Source organism: Mustela nivalis, assembly GCF_964662115.1.
Source record: "Mustela nivalis genome assembly, chromosome: 1".
In the NCBI taxonomy this organism is placed as follows: domain Eukaryota; kingdom Metazoa; phylum Chordata; class Mammalia; order Carnivora; family Mustelidae; genus Mustela; species Mustela nivalis.
Genome location: NC_139020.1, coordinates 91983059 through 92010268, shown reverse-complemented (window position 1 = coordinate 92010268; position 27210 = coordinate 91983059). Strand labels below are relative to the sequence as shown.

The 27210-nt window shown below is 35.5% G+C and overlaps 1 protein-coding gene and 1 long non-coding RNA gene across 5 annotated transcripts; both read right to left on the bottom strand.

The window, feature by feature from the left end:
* Positions 1 to 679: 679 nt before the first annotated feature.
* Positions 680 to 26996, bottom strand: SEC62 (SEC62 homolog, preprotein translocation factor). 4 transcript variants are annotated; one of them, XM_082741924.1, is made up of 9 exons: positions 26098 to 26161; positions 25474 to 25576; positions 18792 to 18900; positions 17483 to 17588; positions 12857 to 13076; positions 12531 to 12623; positions 10139 to 10199; positions 7603 to 7722; positions 680 to 3599 (listed from the first exon to the last, which is right to left on the bottom strand). In XM_082741924.1, exons 3-9 carry the CDS (start codon positions 18820 to 18822, stop codon positions 3130 to 3132), a joined length of 1101 nt encoding a protein of 366 aa, XP_082598050.1. In that variant the 5' UTR covers positions 18823 to 18900; positions 25474 to 25576; positions 26098 to 26161; the 3' UTR covers positions 680 to 3129. The 4 variants fall into 4 exon arrangements, with proteins under 4 accessions (XP_082598050.1, XP_082598051.1, XP_082598048.1 ...); XM_082741925.1 differs by having other exon boundaries at positions 12872 to 13076; XM_082741922.1 differs by lacking the exons at positions 25474 to 25576; positions 26098 to 26161 and adding an exon at positions 26643 to 26996.
* LOC309869990 lies at positions 19137 to 25450 on the bottom strand. The gene is made up of 2 exons (XR_014314405.1): positions 25384 to 25450; positions 19137 to 24133 (listed from the first exon to the last, which is right to left on the bottom strand). It is a non-coding gene; the product is annotated as an uncharacterized lncRNA (long non-coding RNA).
* Positions 26997 to 27210: the final 214 nt, after the last annotated feature.

The window sequence follows — 27210 nt, the reverse complement described above, 5'->3', positions numbered from 1 at the left end:
TTTGTATGTTTGCCTACTCTTTAAAACTTTCCTGGTACTTTCATGGTTACCTGTGGAGTGAAAATTTTGACTTGCTCAATGTGTATGTTCCCACTTGAGGCTGAGCAGGGTACCTCAGCACTCATATTGTAAATGAGCATCCTTTGCTCTAGTTAGTACCATGTTTTTTGCATCTTTGTCCTTTCTTTGATGATTTCCCTGTTTAAAATGGCCCTCAGATGTAGTGCTGAAGGGCTGACTAATGTTCCTAATAGGTACAAGAAGGCTGTGACGTGCCTCATGGAGAAAATAACATGTGTAAGACGAGCTTTAGTCAAGTGTCAAGTTACAGGGCTGTTGACCATAAGTTTAATGTTTGTAAGTCAACAAAACACAAAGACACCTGAAACAAGCTTAGGTATTGATTAGTTGATAAAAATGTGACGAGAGGCTTGCAGAACAATAGCCCGTATTTCCCCTAGGAGCAATGGTTTAGCATTAATTCTGTGTTAGTGGCGACCACAGAATAGTTCTGCCAAGAACAATAAACTGTACTTGTTGTTTTCCAGTTCCTAATAAAGATTCAAGTAAGAAAATTCAATTTATGAAAGACATGATTTTTTTATGGCAGCAGCTAATCGGTACTTACAATGTAAAACCAAAAAAGGGAGAAACATTAAAATCCATCACCACTGCATAATTTTTATGTGTTACAGTAAAATTTATTAGTTTCTGAATAGTATTTGACTAAATCCAAATTATTTCAATTAAAGTTGTCTAGAAGGCCATATAGTTGGAAAATTAAAGAAATTAGTGGGAGGAAAAAGTGAAAACAATCTATTTAATACATTGACTTTAAGAACAATTACATACAATTTATGCTTATTATTTGGACTCAGCTGGTTAATTCAATCCTTAGTTAGGCCAATTTATATCTATTCCACAATAAGTCATACATTATCCAAAAGCTTCATGCTTCTACTTACAGTAGCATTGCAAATTTGAAGTTCCTTTAAAAAAAAAAAATCACCATTTCGTTGACTAATGTAAACAGTTCTTCCATGCTCTGGCCTCAGAATATTTAATGTTAGCCAACAAAGACAACCAGCTATTCTTCTGAGGCATCTAATAGTGGCAGCCTTTTGATTTTTATAGTTGTTTAAAGTATACAACCTTGAATAGTAGAAGATACTGAGCTGAAATTTCTAAATCACTTTCTAACAATAGTAAGAATGATATTTTCCCCCAGGGACCACCAAATATTTATAAAAATTTGTACTAACGTTCTGTAAGAATCCACAAACATCAATGAGAAGCTGACTTTCTTGCCATGCTCCAAATATCTTTAAGACTAGACACACTACATATATTATAAAGAGCTTTAGGATAAATATTGAGTGCCTGGGTATTATCACAGTAGTAAAAATTAAGTCATTTTTTTATTTTTGAAAAAATGCTTTTGGTACCATTACCATACCCCAAAATAGGTATTAGTGCTACTGGTGATTAAGACGCTCAGATGCTGTAATTTGCATACTCCTACTGTGGAAATAAGCAGTAGAGCTCTGAAAATGTGAGGGGGAAACACCCAGGCACTTAGCGAACATTTGCTAGGAGGAAACTTTTTAAATGACTGTTTGCAGCCTTGACAGAGTTGTGTTAACATCAAATAGCCATATTTTCTGTCCACTTAGAAGGAATACTAAAAAGAAGCAGTCAAGCCATTTAATAAAAGGTGTCAGTATACAGAAAATGTCCTTTGTCACAAATAGAAAAATTTAACATCTTTAGTCAAACACTAGATGGGAAACAGCCTGAAAGAAAAAAAGACCTACCCACAACACCCATTTCAACTACAAAGCAAAATGCTCTGTGACTGAAGGAAAATAATTTAATATTCATTATAATTTTAAAAGAGTAGAAGTCCAAGGAATGATATTCTGCTCATAGGTAAACACAAGATTTTCCCCAAAGATTTGTAACTAAGGTATGCAAGACATAAAATCAAACTGAAAACTAGTTCAAAGTAATTAGAGTCCAATGGTTCTCTCATGTTTTCTTTCATGTTCTTTATTTTAAATTGGTATTTTAGAACAGTAAATTATCTTTCATAGCAGTGCCTTGTGATCTGATAATATAGTACCTCCTTTCTGAATGTAGAGATTTAAGATAAATCAAAATGAACATTAAGGCGTACAAACAGCTACTTTAAGTCTGCTCTTATTTAATAAGGATCTTTTAAACTCATATTCAAATACATGGAATGTTGGCACAAAACTGAAGCTGCTGTAGAAAGATCACAGATGTTCTGTGGGTTATTGAAACTTCCATTTCTCTAAAAACATACCCTTACATGGTCTTAATTTTACAAATTTAAGTGTTGAGAAAATGTCTAAATAATAAGTAACAATTAAAATAAAATGTTTATTTGTAAATTATGTACAGAATACATTTACTTTACGACAAGGAAATGGAAGAAGAGCCATCGCCTTCCAACCAACGCTGTTTTGCTTTCTATGTTGGAGATGACTATCTTTCTCTGAGTCAGATGTACAAATCAGTTTGGATTTCCTAAGTTGGAAAAGGAGAATTTGTAGCTAAACTAAAAGTGTTGCTGTATTATTAGTTGACTTGTTTCCACAAAATGCTCTGAACCCTGCTAACTCAGAATCTTAGAAACTTCCTGGTATACTTTTATAATCAAGCAAAGCTTAACTATCAAGACCAAGGAGTTTAAGCATTTCATTTTAAAGAAACTGTGAAATGGCTATATAACTATGCATAATCTGAAATGTTGGTGTTTTCTGTTTATCTCTTTTAGTTATTTTGATTAATCTAATAGTAAAAAGCCATACAACTATCAAAAATGCCATTAATCTACATATCATTGTAGAAAACGCATCTTTGATAACTATCAAAATGAGTAAGACATACTTACTGTAAAATTATCAAATAGACTCAACTTATAAATGGCTTTAGACTGTACCAATAATAGTATTCTATGAAATGAAGGACTGAATATAATTGCCTGGATGTCAAAATACATTTCAGCAAATGGAGTTGAAGAATGCTACAAATGTGTACATTAGGATGATCAGCCAACATAGAAAATCCAACTTCCTGCACTTATTTAGTCCCAAATTAGTCAGATTATGATTTTTCATGTGAAGATTTAGTTGTTTCTCCATCATTGTCTTCTTCTTCCTCCTCTTCACAATCCCCATCTGTTTGCTGTTCCAGTTCCTCTTTTGTGATCATTTCAAAATCATTCCCATTTCCACTACTGTGTTGGGATCGGTCATCTTCCCTCCTGTCACTGTCTGTGTCTGAATGCCGTTCTCCACCTGAGCCTTCTGTTCCATGATTCCCTGGTCCTACTTTTCCTTCCTCATCTTCCTTTTTCTCACTGTCTGACTTTTCCTCACTGTCGGACTTCTGTTGCTTTTTGGTTTCAGATTTCTCATCTTTCTTGAAGTCTGCTTTTGGTCCTTTATATTCATGTGTGTACAGAGGCCTGAAGGAGTCGATGAAGCCGACATCAGCAGTCAGGTTTGGCAAGAACCAAAAGTGGTGCCTTCCTCCAGTTATGAGCCAAATGATGAGAAACAGAATGCAACGAGCTGTAGGAGAAAAAAATGTCTCTAATTGAGTAATTCAAGCAGTGACTCAGATAGCAGGGAGGGAATAGTTGATAAAAAACTGAAAAAACGTTCAGTTTATTATTTGCACATTACATGTACCGTAAACATAAACAATTAAATCCTGGCTAGTTTACAGAAGCAACCACAGTATTCTTGGTGCAAAGCATTCTGCTCTGATCCTGAGCGACACATTTTGCTATGTCGTAGATCAATAAGCACAGCCTCAGTTGGACGTTTAAGTATTCATAAGACCATGGTATAAGAAAAAGGAAATACATGCAGTCAGGGATGGAGGGTATCTTAAGAAGCACTTTAAATGAAAAAAACCATGACTTTCCTGGACTCTAGGAATTGCCTTACAAAGGCAATTCCTTTGTAAAAAAAATATTAAAAATTATACTCTTTATAATCATACTGGTGTAAATACAAATATGCATAGGTTCATTATTATATACATGTGTATATATTACTACTTCTGATTTTTAAAAAAATGGAAATAGGGGTGCCTGGGTGGCTCAGTGGATTGAGCCTCTGCCTTCGGCTCGGGTCATGGTCCCGGGGTCCTGTGATCAGGCCCCGCATTGGGCTCTCTGCTCAGCGGGGCGTCTGTTTCCTCCTCTCCTCTCTCTCTGCCTGCTTCTCTGCCTAGTTGTGATCTCTCTCTGTCGAATAAATAAAATCTTAAAAAAAAAAAAAAAAAAAGGAAATACATTTCTGTATTATGTCATGGGTCCAAGTCATGTGCTTACTCTGCCTGAACAAGATGTCTTCTAAGTAAAATTACATACTACTGAACAGAAAGAGAATATAGCTACAATATAGCTACAATTTTGCTTATTAATTAGTTACATAATTTCTGTTATTTAGGGACCATTCCTCTCCTGATATTAGGAAATAATAAAAGCAGGTTACTCTCAAATTGCAAACTCCAAACTGTGGTTAGATAATGGAAGCATCAGAATTTATAAAGTTTATAGTTTATGAGTTTTCACAAACACAGTCTCAGTTTTTCATAAAGTTTTCTTCTCAGTTATACAGAGTTGTGTGATTTTCCTATTTTTTTTATAAGTCACAATTATGGGAATGCTATGGACAAACAATTATGATAGATTTTGGTTTGTTTCGCTTTTTGTTTTCTTTACAATTATATCACCATTTTCATATTAGGTCTGAAAAAAGCTCAGCTATCTGTGCCTCCTCCATTTATCTGCTTTGGATAAATAAAAGGAAATGGTTATAACTACCTTGAGTTTTATGAAGTAGTAATTGGTATTTTCACAAAGAATATAAATATTCTGAAAGTCTGTACACACTGATATCTTTTAAGGTACAAAGAGTAAAGGCAAATATGTTTGAAATTACGATTTAAGAATAAATTCCACAGATAAAAAGAAATAATGAATATCTCTTAAGGAGGCTGCATGTTTTTTTCCTCCAAATAAAATTATGATACTATGATAGACACTGTAGGGTTGTAAGATAGATGGTCCATAATTGGAAATCTTGACTCAAATCAAAAAAAGAAAAAAGAAAAAACAACCCACAAAAACCAGGTATGACACAAATAAAACTTAAATTCTCCACATATATAAACTGGGCACAGCAGAATTCCAACAGGTTTTATGTGGTATTAGATTACCAGGGGCAAACATGTGAAGAGTCATGGGAAAACCATGGTGTATTTAATGTCCTATTGTTCATACTAAAAAGGATACATTTAGAAAACTGCCAAAGGTCTTATACATATTCAAAGGAGCACCAAATATAATTTTGACCAATATATAATACTTCACAGGATAATATAAAATAAATATCCACGTTATAAGTAGGCTACAGATGAACACTATTTGAAAGTATATTTGGCCTTGCCTTTTCTAACAGAAACAAAATGTTGGGTTTGTTTTCTGGTTTAATTCACAAGATTATTAATCCACAATGAATACTTAGATTAATAGTATATTTAAAATGAAAAACGATGGAAAACACTATTGAAAACTGTTAAATAGCAAAATGACATAATAATCATAAATTATTATGAATACTAGTTTAAATAAAAGGTAAATAAGTGGGTTAATTCTATTCAAGAGAGTTAAATCTTCACTGAAATTTTTCAAAGAGCTTCTAAATTTTCAGGGATTTGAGAGCGTAAAGATACCAATTTGATTTTTTTAAAAGATTTTATTTATTTATTTGAGAGAGAGTGAGAGAGAGCATGAGACGGAAGAGGGTCAGAGGGAGAAGGAGAGTTTCCTCTGAGCAGGGAGCCCCATGTGGGGCTTGACCCAGGGACCTTGGGATCATGACCTGGGCCGAAGGCAGTCACTTAACCAACTGAGCCACCCAGGTGCCCACCAATTTGATTCTATCTAATGTCAGATCAAAGTTTATAGCTTCTCATTCTTGATGCAGATAGTGTACTGTCACTAGTTAACTGCTTTACAATCTTAGATATAATTTCCTGGCTTACAAATGTGCTGTATTGTATGTAGAAGCATCAGGGGATTTCCTCAAGGTGACTAAACCAGAGGAGGGAAAATATGAGGGTGGTGAAAAAAGCTTCACACAGTCAGAGATCACAGAGAAAAAAGGGAGGCCCATAAACATGATAAATTGAATGAAAATACTACATGAGCCACTGGGTCCAGGGATGGAGGCACTAACTCAGGACGCCCTGATGTTCAGGGTGAATGCGCATGCAGAGGAAAATTGCTTAGGGGCAGATGAGTAATGCTTTACAATATAGGAATCTATTATATTTCACAAATCTCAGAATAACACGTGCTCAGCTCGGATAATCTTAGACAAAGTACGTCCTCTAACAGCAAATGTTAGGTCAATACTGTGATGTTGTATTTTCTTTTTGTACAGAAAGTACTCTCTTATGTCTTGGTGGAAGAAGGATTTGTCATTTGGGGAAATAATCAGAACTTAGTACCATCTGCCAATGTAAACTCTACCAAAGAATTATATATAGGTTTAAAAATCAATATATAGCTTTAGATAAGCAGAGAAAAATTCCCATTTCTTTCTCAAAGTAAAAATTAAATTAGACCTACCCAACCCTATATGGGAAAATCTTCAAGGATTTTAAGTATAACAGTATTTGTTGGTTTTTTTCATGGTAAGTAACATACTCATTGTAAAAAATACAGACAAGCATAAAGAATAGCCTTAAAAGTATTCACAACTACCAAAACTTATTTATATTTAGGTGTATTTCCTTCTAGTCAAACCCTCCCTGGCATTATTTCCATTTCAAAAAAAAAGAAAAGAAAAAAATCTTCCTACTTAAACATACAAAAAACCTACTTTAACATCTTAATTTTATTATTTGATTACTGGTGATAAGAATTTTTCATGTATTTAAAAATCATTTGTTTTTAACTTTCTCATTTGAAGTGAGTTATTTTCATATTGGTTTGTTTTTAGTTATAAAGACCCTAATTCATCCAGAAATGTACAAAAATACTACTTACATTCTGATTTTTAAAAACCATTTAAAAACTCCTTAATGTATCTAGAATTTATTTTGGTACATGGATGCAAAATTTTTCCCCAAATGGCAACTCAATTTATTAGAATCATTTATTGAATATATGCATAGAACTTAAATATTTAATTCAAGTTTCATTTGCCTTAAATCGATACATAATAATGCTTTACTGAAAGTATTACATCTCATAAATGATCAATCACTGTAAAAATATTAAAGTCTTTGTGGTGGCTAAACTTTAAAACATATCTATATGCAGATTAAGAGACATTAAATACTTTTTCTTCACAATAGACCAAATCAAATCAGGTACATACTCTACTTCAAGCCTGAGTCAGTTTTGGGATATAACCCAAAATGCAGGTCCATATACTTCTTCATTCGCCTACATTAGTTTTGCTATTAAGCTTTACTTGAAGCTCCAGACTACAGCCCCAACTCCTGGGTATCAACCTTACTAAGGCCAAATATACTAATAACAATACTTACCAACAGCAAGAAGAAGAATGCTAGCTACAAAACAGCCTGCACCCACACTGAGGTAATAAACACCTACTCTCATTTCTGCTGGCCAAAGAGGGAAGAGGGTGGCTGCTATCACTGCAATCACTAGAACAAGAAATGACAAAGTTACATAGACAACTTTGAGATTAAAATTTTAAATGGCTTGGTTGCAATAACAGCGAATATTTTCCTAGGGGACAAAAGTGCAATATAAACATATTGAAACATACAGAATTGCCATTTTAATAGGTAAAAAAATGGTAAATTACCAGCCATTTTACACAGTTCAATCTAACATTTTAACTACTGCTTTCAGGTTAGGATTTTTTCTAGTACAAATTATGTATGATTAGAAAAAAGTGTCTAAAAATGTGAAATTGTTAGCCCCTTAAATGATCAACTGCTACTGTTTCCAAGCAATGTCTGTCTTATTTTTTGAATATATCTGCCTACTGAATAAGGGGAGCTTAAAGAAACAATCGCAAACAACACTAACTAAAAAATGATTCCCAAGATCCCTCCCCCAGGGAGGGGTGAGTCTGGGGTGGAGCTTTGACATCTATAGACTGAAAAGCTCAGCAGGTAGACTCTGATAGTTTTTTGGTAATTAGGGAAAACTGGATACAAACACTTCCAGTTTTTTTCTAAGTACCACATGGAATAATCAGAAGAAATCGGAAGTCTGGTTTCCAGTCTTGAGAACAAGAGAGCTCTATCATTTTTAAGCTAAGTAACTCTAGGCTAAAGTTATTTCAAGGCTAAGTTACCTTATATTTAATATGTGCCTCTCCCTCTTTTTTTAAAGGTTGCCCTGAGGATGAAATAATGCATGCAAAATATTCAATGAAGTGACTAGTACTTAGTAAGTGACTGATATTTATTAGCAATTTGGGTAGGATTTAACGGAGATATTTTGTATGGGATCCTATGCTATCATATTGACCACACTTATTATTTGACCGCTCTCTATTTTTTGTTTGTTAAATACCCTTCCTCCTCAGGCTCCTACCTTGAACTTACAGGAATAACAGATACCCAGAAAAATAATCCAAAAGGTATAAAGTGAAGTCTTCATCCAATTACTGGTCAGAGGTTACTACTACTATGTTTCTAATTTATACTGCCAGAGACTGCCTATGTATAATTAAAACAAGGGACATAAAATATTTTTTCTACAAAAATGAGTTTATATTCTTCTTACATTTATAGTCTCTTTCACTTAGTCTATTTTAAATATTTATCCATCAGTATATCCTATGTAATTCTTAAAAGCTGCATGGTATTCTACTGTGCAGCTGTGCTATAACTTATTTCACCATTCTCCTGTGCAGGAACTTGAATTGTTTCCAGTTTTATTCTATTAGAGACAACAATGCAACCAATACCAAAGTATTGTACATTTGTGTGATTAGGGTAGTATACATAGAGTAAATTCACAGGATATATTCCTTGAAGTGTAATTGTTAGGTCAAAAGGTATTGACATTTAAACTTTAAAACTTGCTAATTATCCTAAATATAGTCTGAGGGACTTGGATTAGAATACTGTGTCAATGAGGGGCATCTGGGTGGCTCAGTTGTTTAGGTAGCTGCCTTGGGTCATGATCCCAGGGTTCTGGGATCTGCATGGAGCCCAACACAGAGCCCCACATTGGGACTCCTTGCATCCTGGGGAATCTGCTTCTCCCTCTCCCTCTCCCACCCCCCACCCTGGTCATGTGCATGCACTCTCAAATAAATAAAATCTTTAAAAAAAAAAAAAAAAGAAGAAGAATGCGTCAATGAACATTTCTGAATAGATACTTTGTGTAGCTGTATTAAGAACAGTCATGGGATAAGTTCCTAGAAGTTACACCTGAGTTAGTGTGTGTGCATTTAAAATTTGGAAGACATTGCCAAACTCCTCCTTAAAAACTAAAACAATGGACATACAATCAATTGCTAGAGAGTGTTGGTTTTCCCTAAGTGTTGGGCCTACACTAAGACTCTGTACTATCAAACTCTGTAAGCCTCTTAATCATGGTTGCTTTAATGTGTATGTGTGTGTGTGTGTGTGTATAAAACGGCTGACTAACTTTTATTCATGATTATTGATTATGGTATTTATCTGTGGGTTGCCTTTACCATTTTTCTTTTTCTTTCTTTTTTTAAACGATTTTATTTATTATAAAGAGAGAGCACACAAGGAGGGGGAGCAGCAGGCAGAGGAAGAAGCAGGCTCCCTGCGCAGAGCCTGATGTGCAGGGAGCCTGATGTGGGACCCATCCCAGGACCCTGGGATCATGACTTTAGCCGAAGGCAGACGCTGAAACTGAGCCACCCAGGCATTCCTACCATTTTTCTATGAGGTTGTTAATCTCTTAATTTTTGTTTTCATGCCTTGTAATTATTTTCCTCAGCTTACCATTTATCTTCTAACTTTATTTAAAGTATACCTATTTTAAAATAACTATTTTATGTTGAACATTTTTATGACTTTTATATTTTTATTTTCCTTTCTAAATTTTAGAGATTGTACTTACCAAGAATTAATCCCATGACAAATGTTTTAAAGTGAACTGGGTCATAGATCCACACAAATACCTAGAAAAATCAAGAAACCCCAGTGCTTAAGGTTACTTTGGAAAGTTAAGCTTAATTCTATATCCTCTACTACAGTAGCTTTCAACTTCTTAACATATAAGAACTATTCCCTAAGGCAAACAAATTCCAAAAAACCTTTCATCAGTAGTAGGGTTTCTCTGGGTATTCATTTAGTTAGAAAATTATTTTCAAGACTATAAATTCTGTAATACACTTCAGTAAATTTCCAAATATTTAACATGAACTTAACAATTTGTTCACGTGTGCCAACCATTACTTAATTTTCAACCCAAAGACCAGCACTTGTACAACTTTTTGTCCCTAATGGAATGGTGCACACTGATGTAAGCAGAAGCAGTCTGGGCTAAGAGCACAGTTAAGATAGATCGAGCCAGGCCCTACTACAGATCCAGCAGTAATCAACTCTACCTTGTTCCCTTCATCAATGAAATGCAAAGATTCATTAATGAAGTTCATGCTTACTAGACACAAAGATGTTATGACTATCCGCAATAATTACATTGCCTACTCCCTTGTGGAGGGTGTATAGCCTATAGGTTGGGAACCACTGCTTTAAAGCCTGATTTACTTTTACACAAGAGAAGTTTACTTCATTTACAACAATCAGAACTCTGCTCAACCCCTATCTAAAACTCCTACTTTCATCTTAGTTTCTATAAGTATCAGTACTCTTCCATTTCCTGATTTTATTTTGGCCAGAGTTCTTTGTAATTGTCTTTTTGATTTGGTTCCATTCCTCTTTTTTAACTGCAAATTTCCCCTGGAAATCAGATCCACAGACCTCACTTCTGCCAGTTAGCATTCTAAAAACCAAGTTTTTAAAGACATTTCCCAGCTTTAAAAGTTTGAAAGCATGTTGCTTCCTACAGAATAAAATATAGTCTTTTCAAGAATGCAAGCACCTCTGCTTTTGCTCAGGCTATTTCCTTCACCTAACAGATCTGGAATTCCTTCCCACTGAAGCTGGTAATCTGCCAGTCGTCCTTCAAAGCTCAGCTCAAGTGTTCAAGGTCTCCAGACCCTTCTTATCCTGTCTTGATTAAATTTACTATTCTTAATTGATATTCTCATATTTTAACACTCACCACACTATGACATAGTAACATTTAAAAGCTTATATCTTTGCTAGAGTATAAAGCACTTCCAAGAAAAGAATTTATCTTATTTATCACGCTATTCCTAGCACCTATAAAAATATCTTTGCATATAGCTAATGCTTGATGTTTAACTGAAGGTATCTTAGCTTTCACACTAGCAAAGACCTATGGTCTTCTATTACAGTGGTTCTTAACCAGGGGTTCACAACAGAATCACCCTGGGACACGTTATACAACACACACACACACACACACACACACCCTTACATTCCATACTACAGATTCTCATGCAAGTATGTTTGGAATGAGCCAAAAGCACATATTTTTTGAAAAGCCTTCCCAAAATTTCAAACTCATAGCTCTAGGAACTACTACATCATATATACTATTACTTTTGTACTAGGTATAACAGAAGAAATATGTCTTGAATTTCACAAGAATTCAACGGCTAGTATATAACTAATGAAGTATATAACTAATGTTTCTGTATGAATTAAATGACTAAGTAATCTTCACGGAAGGCTATCATCACAGAACTCTCCATTACAAAAGAAATAAAAACAATAAAATATTGTGTCTGACTATAAGAGGACAAAACTATAGGTGTTCTCCATTAACCATTCTACTCTTTTTTCCTGTGAGAGTAAAGGAAATTCTGCACTTTAGGTGGGCAAATGACCACCAGTACAAAAGCACATTTCTAAGACTTTACTACAGGTAGGCCATGACCATGTGACCAAGTTTTGGCCACTGGAATCCACGCAGAAATGCAGCCACTAGCTTCCTGGAAGGTGTCCTTAAGGAGAAGGCATGTCCCTCATTCTTTCCTCCTTTGGATGCAGAGATGAGACTGGCAGTCATTTTGAACCATAAGTTAACCTTTACTAATTGCCTCAAACAGCTCTACTATAGAGCTGTCAAATCTGTACTACTTACCTGCAGATTTCGCTGATGAGAGAGAAAGAGCATTTATTTTAAGTCACTGTTATTTCAGATTTCCTATCACTCATAGATAGCTAAACCCAATTTTGACTGGTTTTCTTACACATTTTTTATAACTCTAAATTCAGGGAAATTACTGATTTTTTTTTTAAAGAGTAGTATCTACATGGTTAGTTACCAAAAATACTTCTTGTCTTAGTAAAGTTATCAAAATGATTCTAAAAACTCTTATGGAAAACTGGAATTCTATTTATAAGCTAGATACTCTCACCTCATTTCCATCCAGAAAAACTTGATCATCATGTGGCTCAAGTTTGAATTTTTTCTTAGTTTCCTTCTTTTTGGGAGTTCCTGGAGTTTCCTCCTAATAAAACACAAGTTAAACAGAAGAAAAAAACACTTACAAAAAGCAAAAAAACAGTAAGACATTCACAGAGGCAAAAAAAAGTTTCACTTTCGAGACACAGAGATAAAAATTCTCAACCATAGTATTTATAAGAAACCTAATACAGTTATATTTAAGTGTTGTTGCACAGCATTTCAAAAATACTCATATGCCAGTGATCATGTCCACATAATAATTTATTCTGACTTAACTGTAGTTGAAATCACCTTTTTGGGTTCTTCCTTTTCACCATCTTTTTTTTTTTCTTTTTCCTTTTTCGTCTTTTCATCCTTTAGATTTTCTTTCCTGCTCTTTCTATCTTCTTCTTTTCCACTTTCGGCCTTTCCTTTCTCTTTTTCTTTTTTTATGTCTTTATCATACTTCATTTTCATTACTTTTAGTGCCCGGTGAAAAAACTGTTTCTTTAAAAGCCTATGGAAAAAATGGTATGACATTCCATTCCTTATCAACTATACAAACACAGACTGAAAAGAAAAACACCAAACCCAAATAAAATGAGCAAACACTACACTGGCAACTCACAAAAGAAATTACAACTAGTAAATCAATGGAAAGAATCAACCCCTAACATAAATAATTAGAAAAAACTGTATTGCCAACTGTATTGATTACATAAAAGTTTGTCACTTTTCAACTACATAATTTAAATATAACAGATTACAGGCTTGGAATTATGCTTATGAAGCTTTTCTATGAATTTATTAAAGTAAATCAAGATTCTATTTTATTTAATATTAAGTCTCAAATTCAAAAGCAGACATAAGGGGAAATTAAACAGTTTAAGAAATATTTGATTAAAAATATACCCATGATTTGTCTGATCTAAATCGTGTCTTCAGCTGTCTTTCTTCATGTTATGTTCTTCAGGTCTTCCCTCAAATGTTTCCTTCACAACTAGCCCTATCCTATTTAAAATTATAAACCCATTCTCCCACCCTCCCTCCTGTTTCCTCTTATCCTATCTATAGCATTTATTTTCTAACTTAATATACAATTTATGTTTGTCTGCTCCCTTCACTAGACTATAAACTCCTTAGGAGATCTTCGCTTTATTCATTTCTTTATCTGATGAACTTAGAAGACCCAAAATTAAGTCAATGTAGATGGTAGTTCCTTTCTAACATTTTAATTCTACTCAAGAAACTGGGTTGCCCTTGCCTTTATTACCTAAAAGCCATCCTTTCAAATTTTATGTTCCAATTTCAGAGTTCTGGACTTCATCCTTCATTCCTTCTTTGATGATGTACAACTACCAAAACACAACCTACAAGCTACATTTTAACTGTCACTATCTGTGCCTGTTGACTACCCACCTTTCTACTGCCACTAATACCTGTTCAGCACATCATACCACTTGTTAACTAGATGCTTCATTCCTGCCCAATGCCCACTTACTTCTGGTCATTATGCTGTGGCCTCTGAGGCACGTGTTTTCAACTGCCTGGCTGGGCTTCATTCTCCTGCCCAATTAGGTCCACCCCATGAACATCTCCACAAAACTAACTTTTAGGTCTTCTCATTTGGTCTTCTCCTTGTTCAGGAAATCATACAGCATAAAATTACACAACGCCTGAAATGCCCCAAAGACTCTACCATTAATATCTACTACCCAGGTGCAACTGACCCTTGAACACAGGTTTGAAGCATACATATCCATTTACATGCGGTTTTTTGATAGATATAGTATGCACTATAAATGCATTTCTCTTTCCCATAAGTTCCTTTTTTTTTTTTTTTTAAAGATTTTATTTATTTATTTGATAGAGAGAGAGCAAACAAACAAGCAGGGGGAGAGGCAGGCAGTGGGAGACAGAGAAGCAGACTCCCTGCTGAGCCGGGAGCCTGATGTGGGACTCAATCCCAGGACCCTGAGATTATGACCTGAGCCGAAGGCAGATATTTAACCAACTGAGCTTAATAACATTTCCATATTAACATTTTCTTTTCTCTAGCTTACTTTATTGTAAAAATACAGCATATAACAGATATAACATACAAAATATGTGTTAATCAACTGTTTATGTAATCTGTAAGGCTTTCGGTCAATGGTACACTATTAGTGGTTAAGTTCTGGAGTTCAAATATGGATTTTTGACTGGGTGGTGGGTTGACACCCCTTAACCTTCATGTTGTTCAGGGTGAACTGCAAACTATTAACCAAACTGGTGTTTAAAAGTTCACATTCAGGTACATGAGTTCAAATACCATGTTTATCACTTAACTGTACGGGTTTGGGTAAATTACTTCATTTTAGTAAAAATTTCAAAAATGGGGTATGTACCTCACAGGGGTTTCTAGGACTAAATGAGAAGTGCAGACTGTATACAGTGTGGTCCCTGGAATGTATGTACTCAAAGTTAGCATTATTATTGCTATAACAAAATCTTAATTTTTTTTAATAGTTATGGAATATACACACACACATTTTGGGTTCATATTATTACATTACAGCATCAATCTACTCAGTAGTAAGTAAAATTATTGACTTATTCCTCAATAGGTCCTTAGAGAATGCCTACTTCAACTCACTCTATGGCTAGAAAAGTGACATGACATTTACTATTGCAATAAAATCAGTGTCTCCGTTATTTAACACATCATATAGTATAAATCACTCACACAAACCTCTCTTACATTTTCACAGAACTACTGCCTTGTCCCAGTATGTTCTGTCCCATTTGCCAGGATTGACTGTCCTTTCTCCCATTGTTTCCTGGGTAATCACCTATTTATGTTTCAAATTTTGTTTAAGTATTTTCCCTGTGAAGCCATTTTTGAAGTTTTCTCATCCCTGTCCTCCTTACAGAATGCAACATACTATAATTAGTCATGAATCTTCTCTGAAGGCTAGAATATATATTTAGGAGATGGGGACCAAATCACAGTCATCTTAGTATTCTTGGGGCCTGGATTACAACAAGTGTTTGATAAATGTTTGTTGAATACACAAATGGATCATTGAAAGCATCTGGTACAAAGTTATTAATTGCTTATATTTTTCCTCATCTCTTTTTTTTTCAGGTTTCACAAACATTTATTGAAGCCAGACATGTGTTAAAAACTTTCATCTATGTGGCAATGGTGAAGTTTTATTAAGTGGTATTATGAATGAGAGTGAGATGGACATTACTGTAGTAATGGGCTGGAGATGCAAAGTCACATGGAGTTAGAATGGTGCTAGATCAAGGATTCATACTCAAATCAGATCATTAAGAGGCACAGAGCATATTAAAAAAGGTTGCTTTGTATACCATCCTACACTTTCCTGTTTTCTTTTGTTTCTCTTCAGACACCTTCAAGTCCACTTATCAGCTTCATAAAATGAGACCAGACAAATGTCCCTTCCTGGTTTTGTTTATGGTCAAGCTGGAACCCATGAGGGCTGGCTGCAGTTGTTATCAGAAGTGGCTCTGAAGAATTTATGTAGTTATGATTCTCTACGTTGTGCAGAAAGGACACAAACAACCTGACATGAATGGGAATAACAATATACAATAAAAAGTGAGTGTATCTCTAGGTCTTTAGGGCTTTTCACAGAATACTATATGATGGTTCCTGAAAAGACAAGAGATATGTGCACTAATACTGGCTGCTCTGTCTGGGTTGACAGATTTAATATTCACATAGTATTGACAGACAAATCCTTCATCTTAATTTTTGTTTCATTAAGTACATCCTCATTTTGTTGGAGGAGAAAGGATACCACAGTGGTTAAGGGCATGGACTATGGAGTTTGAGTACTGGATTTAGAATTCTGGCTCTATCACTTACTAGCTAAGTGACCTTGGGTAAATTATCTAACTTCTGTTTTTGCATGTATAACATCTCTTAATTTTCACACCATATGTACAAAATAAATCTATTTTGAGGCAGGCATGAAATTTGCACTTTAGAGTTCTACATAAACAGCTGAAGAGAAAAATGCCAGCTATACCAGCTATACCACTGTTGTGGCAGAAATGAGCTATACCAAGCTCATTTCTGCCACAACAGTGAAACTTTGTTTCTGAAAGGTCCAACAGTGACTCTAGTTATTGGCAACTAAGAATTTTAAGAAATATTTGATAATTCTTTTACTTCACAGTTTTAAAACCAGGTTGTGGAACAGTGGTTTTTAGGCGGGTCTCATCTGGCTGATACTTTAAATGCCATTAAACAATATATTAGTAAATACTATGTGTATATCACTACCACGGATATAAAATAATCTGAGATGTTAAATTCCTACTGATTATAAACTTCAGTTTTGATGTTTCCCAAAGTACCTATTATGAAAAACATGGATGTTACTGAACTATCTACACTTCACCATGGAATCAAGAAAAGCCAGATGTTGTAGTTGCCTTAATTTTATCAGAATACATGAGCAATCACTAAATAAAATAAGGAAGGGTACCTGACTAATAACCCCGTGTGGGCACAAAAATAACTAACAACCAGCCAAGGGGTAACAGGTCTATTAGGAATCCCTGCCAAAGTTCTGAAAAAGACTCCCTCGCTATTTGCCCTAGGAAAAAAAAAGAATTTTTTGGTTACTTTTGGCAATGGTATATGATTTTTATTGCTGATCTTTCAGTTCACTCAGCCTAGCAAATGTACAAATAGAACACAAATTAAAATTATGAAAATATCGTATCTAACACCAAATAAATGCCATTTCCAGAGGTACTAAAAAAATTCAGGTTGCATGTAAAAGCTCTGTGCTATGTTATTGTATTACTATATTTAATGATAAAAATGGGTAAGGGGCTTCTGGACTATGGCAAGGATTCTGAAATTACTACTTATGTTATCCGTCACTAAGAAATAAACACTACCTGTTGCAGTAGTCAACCACAGACTCCCTTGTTGTAAATAAAGCTTCCTCTCCTTTCTTGGCCTTTGCCCACTTTGAATCCAAAAGGCAATCCACTGCTTTTGAAGCTAAAGAAGAAATTTGTCATTTTAAATTTAGTATACATGGGAATTCATGTCTATCTAAATAGTAATTTGTAAGACATATTATCAACATTCTGGCCTCAGGAAATAAAAACAAATCCAGAGGAAATGATCATGATAAACAAACGGTTCCTCAAAACCTCAATTTATGAAACACAGCAATAAAGATCTTTTTAAGACAATGCTGGGAAATAAATGACATTCAAAAATATTAAGTAAAACATGGGAAAATGTTCTAAACAAATACATTTAAAATAAATGTAGGTATCACTCTTAATCAAATTACCACAATTAAATGTATGCTAAACCAAAAATCTTCCTCTCCCACAGTAATAAAAATTGTTATCAAGCTTTACTGTTACCCACTAAGAAATAAGTCTGTGAACAATCTATTGCTACCACTAGAAGAAGCTAAATATATTAGATCTGAAGAGAATAGCATTTATTTTTATTTTTATTCTTATTTTTAATGAACATCAAAACCATTAATCATAACACTAAAGAAAAGGAAGATAAGAAATTTCTTTACAATGGCAATTCAATCTTAATCAATGAGAGGCAAACTCAACCACTTTGTGGTCAGTGGGTAAGTTATGGGGCTATATTATAGATGACATTAGCTTATAATGAGGTTCTTTGGATTATGTGAAGAACCAAAGCTCCTACATTAGTTCCAACAGACTTACTTCACACTGAATTTTACTATAGTTTTTTAAAAAGATTACTTTCAATACATATACTATCTGAATAAAAGGTAGTACTAATACTGAAAATAAATCTTGTTTTTAAAATTTGCAATGAAAGGTATTACACAGTATTTTTTTTTCTTTTTTCTTTTTTTAAAGAGGGAGAGAGCAGGGGAAGGGCAGAGGGAGAAGGAGAGAATCTTAAACAGGCTCCATGTCCAGTGAGGAGCCTATGCAGGGCTCGACCTCACAACCATAAGATTATGACCTGAGCCCAATCAAAAGTCAGACAGTAAACTGACTGAGCCACCCAGAATGCCCCTTTTATCTTTTGCTATTCACATTTCCAATCATAAAAGAAAAGAAAAGAATCATCAATTGCCTTATGCCCATCACCCAACTTCATCAAGCATACTCAGAAAGCACTTTTAAAACATCTACACAACTGAGATTTAGTTATCTTCATAAAATATGTACACTAATATTATTGATGTAATCCTACCAATAAAATAATCAACTCGGTGCCCCATCATATTGGTGGACTTTGTTGGACAGTTGAATCGAAGATACTTGGCTACAGCCTTCTCTTCTTTAGATGGTTCACCAACTTCCTGCAAAATAAGAGTATTAATTTAATATAATCATTTATTTCACAAATTCGTGCACTGAATTTACAGATGTGTTTCGCAAATCTTTTAAAGTGAAGTATAAGCCTTCCTTTCAAGCTTTATATGAAACAGAGCTGGTAATGTATACAAAAGACAGAACAGAGATTTTTAAAATTACATGGTTTTCGAATACACGCTGATAGGGCCAAAACCTGCCTCTCTGCCTCAGCTACAAGGCATTTATTTCTTTTGAGTTGTTTTTCCAGTATGGTAACTACTTTGTACTAACCCATCTTCTCTCTTGACCGATCTCTTTGTAACCCATGAAGTAATAATTTAAAAGATTAACAGGTTGCCAAAAGTGAGTGCCCAAATGTCAAAGTAAGTAGAAACAGGTGCCATAAATAAATGTTAAATAATAGTCAAAGCTATGAACCCTGAACAATGGACAAAAGACTATAGGAGGAATTCTCAGATTAATCAGAGATCTGTCTCAATGTAGGAGCCATAAGACTATTTCAGACTCTTTTTTCACCTTGTCTTTCTTTTCTTCCCTACTAGGGGGGAAGCAAAAATTAAAATGCAATAAACAGATAAATTATCATCTAATTTAACTCACTAATGGAAGTACCCAGAAGTTTGGAAAGGCTGCTTAAATCCTTCCCTATTCTCTCTCTTCATTTCTCCAAATTTTCTATTACTTTCTTCATTGTTTATCATTCCCTTCTTTTTATTTCCTTACATTCTGAATCTTTAATTTGACAATTCCTCCTGTGTATTCTTACCACCCATATACTGAAGAAAATGAAGGCAGTCTACATTTGTATACATCTTATATATAAACTTCTATAAGTTGTCTTACTGCTATAAGCTACTGGAACAAAAGTACTGTCTTTAATTTCATGTTTAAGCATGATATACACTCAAGCACTATTTCCAGCAATGCATAATCTAAATGTGAATGATTTCAGGAAGGTTTGTTTCTTAACTAAATGAAGTGCCAAATATTAGTAAAGAATTATCTGCTGAGAATCTAGGATGCTGAAAACAATGCTACTAAAGACAGTTATGTTTTATTTTTTTAAAAAGATTTTATTTATTCATTTGACACAGAGAGAGACAGCTAGAAAGGGAACACAAGCAGGGGAAAGTGGGAGAGGGAGAAGCAAGCTATCTGCTGGACAGGGAGCCTGACGTGGGGCTCAATCCCAGGACCTGGGATCATGACCTGAGTCGAAGGCAGACGCTTAACGACTGAGCCACCCAGACGCCCCTGACAGTTATGTTTTAGACAAGACATTCTAACAACACAAAACAGAAAAAATAATCTACCCAAATCATCTGTCTTTATGTCAGTTATCACGCAAAATTTATATAAGTCTGAATTCAGTTATGTTTGATGAAAATGAGGTAACAATTAACAAACAAAGCTTCCAGCTTCGATTTTATCTAGAAAAGGAGTAATTTGTTGGATGAAGTGAAAGCCTGTGATTTGGCTTGGTAGCTACTTCTCCTATTTCTTCCTCTGCATTTTCCAACTCCCCTACTTCCAATTGCCCAATTAATAGTTCATGATTCTTACATTCTGTTAGTAAGCCATCTGTGGGCTATATGTGGCAATAAAAATTAAAAGCTCAAACCAGTCAATCCAAAAGAAGACTAGAGTAAAAAACAAATAACTGTGTGAATAAAAAGCCTTTTGTTTTATATAAAAATATGTATCATAGAAAAATAAAATCTTAAAAAACTACAAATTTAAATTTAACACTATTAACAAAATTAATTAACAAAATTTAATGCTCCAAGTTCACTAACAGCTACAAGGTTCATGATTTGGGACTTAGCCACAAAATATACTTTTGGATAAACTAAAAAGGTGAAAGTCTGTATTTCAATTTTTGAAATCACACTAAAATATATTAATATGTATCAGTATATGTGAAATGATAGTATTTAATTATGCTTGTATAATACAACGGATTTCTAGGAGGCTCATCTATTAGTAAATAATATCCTATATATTTGTGGTGCTGCCAAAAAAGTAATACGTAATACAATAAATAGTTGAAAATAATGCAATATTATAAATTAGTTTATGGAAACCAATTCTACTTTATAAGCATACCAACATATGCTCAATTTTCTTCTCAACTGATACATCTGTTGTCACTTAAAGTTTTATGTACTTAACTGATAAGTTGTTACTGGAATATACTTGATTGAAAATGACCATTATTTGTTCAAATACATACTTACTGAGTGTATACTTTAGAACACCTTTGGGTGTTTAGGTTAATAAAAATTTGTAAGGCATAATATCTACACTCTGTTACAACCATCTAAAATAGCAACTGTTATATTCTGGAAACATATACATATTTTCTAAGTACATCAACTTTAGATGTGACAAACTTATACTAGCACTCAAACCATTTACTAAACAGAGGTATAAATGTACTAATCTAATGATTTTTGACAGAGGGATCACATGTAAAATCCGATATAAGGATACACAAGAAATGCAAAAAGTCCATTCTACTATTTTACAGTAGGGAATCTGATACTACATGAATCCACAACACTTTTACACCTCATTTTAACAATTAACTTCCAGTTTACAGAACTGTTCCAACAACCGCAAGATAGATGCAAGTAATGTATTTTTATTCCTTTCCCCTCCTTGGCAAAGGTACTACTAAGTAACAATGAATAGAGGAGACCCAGAAAACATGGACTTGAAAAATCTTTCCTAAGTAGACACAGTTACTTATCCATTGATACTTTTTAAAAGTATCTGTAACTTCCTTTGAAAATGACCAGAAAAGTAGTGACCTCTATCAAGATAATTGGTGTAAAAGAACTGATAACCTTCTTTATTTCTTCTTCAAATTTAAATCCTTAGTAAGTTTCTATTTTCTTTTGTGAATTATGAAAAGTTCATTATACCACATATAAGTTAATACACATTGTAGAATGCCTTTAGGTGAAAAGTATAGAATTTGTGCCATCTGTTGGGGCTTTGAAGACAGAAAGAAAGATTGCTATAAAAGCTGGTTAGATAGAAGATCTTGCCATGGAGTCTTCACTTTCACTGCTCCCTGCTGCAGCCAATGAGTATATAAAACAGTCTTATCCTCTTCCTGTTTATACTTTAGACTAAAGTACTTCCCTTCTTTGTTCCCTTTTGATGTGAACAAATCTTCAGAATATTTTCTTAACTTTCCTAGAAGCCTTCTAACAAAAAGTGAAGGCCTTTTGGGAACAGTACCAACCACTAAGAAAGAGAAGCCAGCTCATCAACCCTCAAATGGAAAGAACTTCATAGTTCAATGAGTGAGCTCAAATGTCTTAGAAAGAGAAAGCAAAGAAAGAGCCAATAGGTTTTTAGGCTAGACTGCCATCTTTGCACCCAAATACCAAAAGCTGGCTGTCACAACTTACAATCCAAAATTATTTAAGTTGAAAGTTCGGTTAGAACACTCTTTTTTTTTTTTTTTAATTTACTTATTTATTTATTTGACAGAGAGAGAGAGATCACAAGTAGGCAGAGAGGAAGGCAAAGAGAGAGAGAGGAGGAAGCAGGCTCCCTGCTGAGCAGAGAGCCCGACGCGGGACTCGATCCCAGGACCCTGAGGTCTTCGCGATCCCAGGACACTGAGATCAAGACCCGAGCGGAAGGCAGAGGCCCAACCCACTGAGCCACCCAGGCGCCCTTTTTAAGTTACTTAACAAATACTCTTTTTACTTTAGAATAGATCAAGATGCAAATACAATAATGAAATAAGGATTACCATTTTAAACCATAAATTGTTTTAGCCAGTACCTATGATAACCTCTTCAGGAAAAAATATTAGATCAAGGGTCAATACGCCAGTCTTCAATCTTACAGAATTTTAAAAATTACTATATTCAGTAGAAATAAGCTTGCTTGATTTGTTGAGTGAAGTAAGCAAAAAAGAAAAAGATTAGTTCACAAATCATTAATACATGCGGGGGGGGGGACCTTAGATAAACCATTTGCTTAAAGTCACACAGCATATTACTAATAAAGCTTTTCAAGAGTCTCTGTATCTTGACTATGACAGTGCCCTTCTATAAATACATCACTGTTCACTCCTATTGCAAACTCTCCATTAAGCCTCCGGGGAAGTTTTCAGACTTAGTACTGGCTTCCCGGGTTCCTTCTATTTTCTTCAGAAGTTCTCAGACAGTTTGTATAGTCATAAACTTTCTCTTTCCTTCCCTTTTCTGAAATTAAGCATATAGGCCCATGATATGTCAGGGTTTTACTGCCAGGAAGACAGAGGAGTGCAATAAAATTAACTGAGATGAAGATTATAAAAGTTCTAAGAATCAGTAGCCATTTAAATGTCCCAATACTCAACTGAATACACATAAGCAGTACACGAAATGGGATGTTTCTCTCTTTAGCAGGGACAAATTATGTTAAATCTTTATGTTATACAAGTTAATATAAAAATTTTAGGATTAAAGTATTTCAGAACAATTTATCACATCACTGGGGAGGTGTAAAGAACACTCAACTGGGAATTAGAAGACTTGGTCTAAATTTGGGTTTATTACTTTGATGAGTGACACTGGGTCAAATCATATAACCTCACTGAACCTCAGTTTATTTATAAAATGATGGTGATATACTAGATCTATAAATTTTATACCTAGTAAACTTGTAGATGTCGGTCCTAAAAAGAGTTTAAAGGACCATAAGGTATGGGATGATGGTAGTGGGGTACTGAGGTGATAGGCCCTTGGGCCCATCATCCTGCTTTTACATAAGAACTGCATGTGTGCAAAAGAAACAAAAAAACAAAAAAAACCAACCAAAACAACAACAACAAACCCTGCATGTGTGTAAAAGGATCCCAAACACATTCTATTATCTGAAAATCCTTCTCAACTCTAAAATTTCATGACGCCCCGATTCCAAACCAGTAAGCACTTTGTTAACCAAAAAGCACCTACTGTATATTCTTAAAAACCTACATAATTCATTTCTTAAATCTTAAAATTATTTTCAAATGGTCCATTAATTTGGATTGACATCATTCTCATTTGAGAACCTCAATCATTAAAATTTCCTATTATAACATTAATAAACATGTAGCTCACTTCCAGTTTTCAGTGATCAGTGAAGTGAATCCAAGAAGAAAATGTGACAAAATAGTTCTCTTCCTTCCAACTTTGATGGGATATCAGAATCTGAAATTATGCAACACTAGAAAAAGCAAATGAATTAGCTACTTTTCCAAACCCTGAAATTGTATCAGTCATTTCCCCCAATGTACCAATTACAATTCAAGGTCACTTGAATCTTTAAACATAAAAATTTTTTCTAAACATGAAACATCAAGTAATAAACAACAGGAAATTCAGTTGATATTACAGACCTTTTTGCCCAAAAGTCCTACAATAGAATCTCTTCTGTAACTTAAACTCTGAACTTTGACATTACATTTGATCTTTTTGTCTAAAGTGATGCCAATATTATAGTTTCTGATTTGGGGTGGGATGGGTGGAGAGAAACCCAAGGATGTTATAAGATACTTTATATTTATATTACTTTATTAACACTGCATAGTAGTACTCCAAGTAGCACTCCCAAGATATCCACAACATTCTAGTACAGCTATATATAAACTTTGAGGATGGGTAAAATAAATATTATATATTTTAATTTAGCAATATGTGAAGCTGATTTTTAACAATCAAATCCTCACATATTTATCTGATCCTCAAATAAATAATATTGAGTAAATAGCTATATTTTATGGAATCACAACTTAATGGTTTATTTACTGAATAGATAGCTGTTAATCTTTCTTCAGCATATCAGAGTGGTTAAAAAAGAAATAAAACAAACTATCCTAAATCCTTCCTCCTTTTAAAGAAGTGAAAAGGAATGAATTATATGCCAACCCCTCTTTTACTAACTTCTACAACTTTTAATAACAAATCACTGACTTACCTATTTTTCATAACAACTCTACAACTTTTTTTGAGGTACATATCCTTTCTTATGATTTGTAAATTGAGGTAAAAAGTTAAGTAACTTGCCCAAAATTACACAACTAATAATTAGTGAAACTAGGGTACAAACAGGCACAGTTTGGCCCAAGTTTTAGCTCCCTGCCACTGCCACTACTACACAGCTTCCTAATCTACCTTACCCTTGAATATAAGATCAAAACTGAAAAAAAAAGAGGGGGGATCAAAACTGAAAAAAGAGCAGCTATTCAAAAGTGAGTAAGGATCACCTTTACAACAATGATAAAGAAAAGCTGAAATGTACAAATAATGTGTATTAAAGGGCATAACATGGACTATACGTGTAAATTTAAGTAATTACAAATCCGGCCAACAACTTCAATATAAATTTTAACCAAAGTATTACATATTCACACCCAACCAATAACCCTAAATTCTGAAACTAGGAATAGCACAATTAGAAACTTCTTTCATAATAACCTCAAGCCCTGGTTTGATGACCTGTTGGAACTTGGGGGACTTGTCTCTTTTTGATTCTCTTCTGTACTCTGTTCGGAACTACTTTCTTACTTCTGCTCTATTCCAAAATTCCAAATTTACTGATCACTGGTGTCTTTTTTTTCTAGTAATTCATAGTTTTCCAGAGAACTTTAACGTGCATGGCTCAAATCACCTGCAGTATAGGCAAAAAAACAAAGTTTTTTGTTATTTTTTTTAATGTGGAATAAAACTTTAAATAGAAAAAGTCATTCTCAGCAATGAAATCCTAAGAAACAGAAAGACATTAAGTGTAACAATTTGAGATTAGTATAGCAAAAAGTCACAACATTTCATCAATTTATGATAACATATGAAGGGTTGTAGGCAAATAAGCTGATGAGACAACTAATAAAAAAACATCCTGAGTGTAAGATGTCCCACGTATTTAATCCTCTTGGCAAAAAGCAAGAACAACAGGGGGATAGACTGCAGGGAAGAAATGCACCAATGACATGCATGTGGAACAAGCGAGGGATGTTATGTAGGTTATGAGGCTAACACACTGGCATGTGAAAGGTTTCTGGGCGCGACCAGGTCGCTGCAGTACCAACAAGGTTGTATTTATTTACACTTTGTCGCCCGAAAGAGAGCCGGAAGGCTTCAAATGGACTATGAAGTTAGTAACATTGAGAAGAAAGAAGGGGTATACGCAACTGAACATCTGGATAGGCAGACCGTCGCCTGGGCCCCCAGGCAGCTGACCGAACCCCGATCACTCGTCTACTATTTGCGCACAAAGAACCGGCTGCTTTAGGTCAATCAGTCCTCCACCTCCTTCTACCCTAATTACTACGGCCTTAATTTCGGGATAACTAAGGCGAGAGGATGAGGCAGAAAAGGGAGGGGAGGAGCCCGGGGAGGTCTATGTCTGAGCTCGGGAGGAGGCTGACCTCCCCCCGCAGGACTGGGCCGGAGCAGTCACTGAAAGCCTCCTCTGGCAGCCGCGCCTCCGCGGCCGATTCCGAGAGCGGCTCCTCTTGCCTTCCGCCGCTGCCCCACCACGTCCGCCTAGCTCTCCACGGTCGCCAACACCGCCCCCCCTCCGGCCCCTCACAACGACGCAGCCCGCACCCGGAGACCTCGCGGCAGAGCCCCAGCTCATCTCGCCCTCGGTTTCGCTCGCCCTTCCAGGGGCTTCCCTCGCTTCTTCTACTGCCGAGCGCGCCGAAGCCCCCTACCCCAGGGCTCGCCTTTACTACCTGGATCCGCTTCTTGTGTCGCCTGCGTTCCGCCATGTTGGCCGCTCCGCCCGGTTCCCTCTGACGTGGAGCGAGGGGGGCGGGGGGGGGGCGTTGGAAACCTCGCGAGAGCGCGCGTGGGCCCGTTATGTAATCCGGCGGCTGGCTGTCGGCTGCTGGCGCCCGGCGCCCAGAGAAGGGGAAGGCGGGCGAGAACCCGGGACCCCGGCGGCCCCGCGGGCCTGGCGGGCCTTGTTGGCTCCTCCTTTTTCCTCTTCACTCCTTTTGTTGCGGGAACTGGAAATCTCTGGGACCAGAAGGAAACTGAGAAGTGGTTCAGAGAACAGGAGGGCTGGAAAGAGTCCTCGGTTCTCAAACCCGACTGAGCATCTGAATCACCTGCGAAGTTAGTAAGATACAGATTCCCGGGCCCCACCCCCCTCAGGGTCGGGGTGGGGCTCTTCACAGTGAGTTTTGCTACGATCTACGGAATTCCGGACGTCCTTGTGGCAATTCCTATCTTGTCAACGAATTCTGACCCAGCGGAACTTGACCCGTGTGTCAATTCTTTTAAACCCACTTAAGAGAG

What these genes read in the sequence shown, in the direction of transcription:
- SEC62 (XM_082741922.1), bottom strand. Translation starts at nt 26,678, where the DNA reads ATGGCGGAACGCAGGCGACACAAGAAGCGGATCCAG. An exon ending in GACACAAGAAGCGGATCCAG is followed by an intron (nt 18,901 to 26,642) that starts GTAGTAAAGGCG and finishes CTTATTTTGCAG; the next exon opens with GAAGTTGGTGAACCATCTAA. An exon ending in TTTTTCTGGATGGAAATGAG is followed by an intron (nt 10,200 to 12,530) that starts GTGAGAGTATCT and finishes TGATTTTTCTAG; the next exon opens with GTATTTGTGTGGATCTATGA.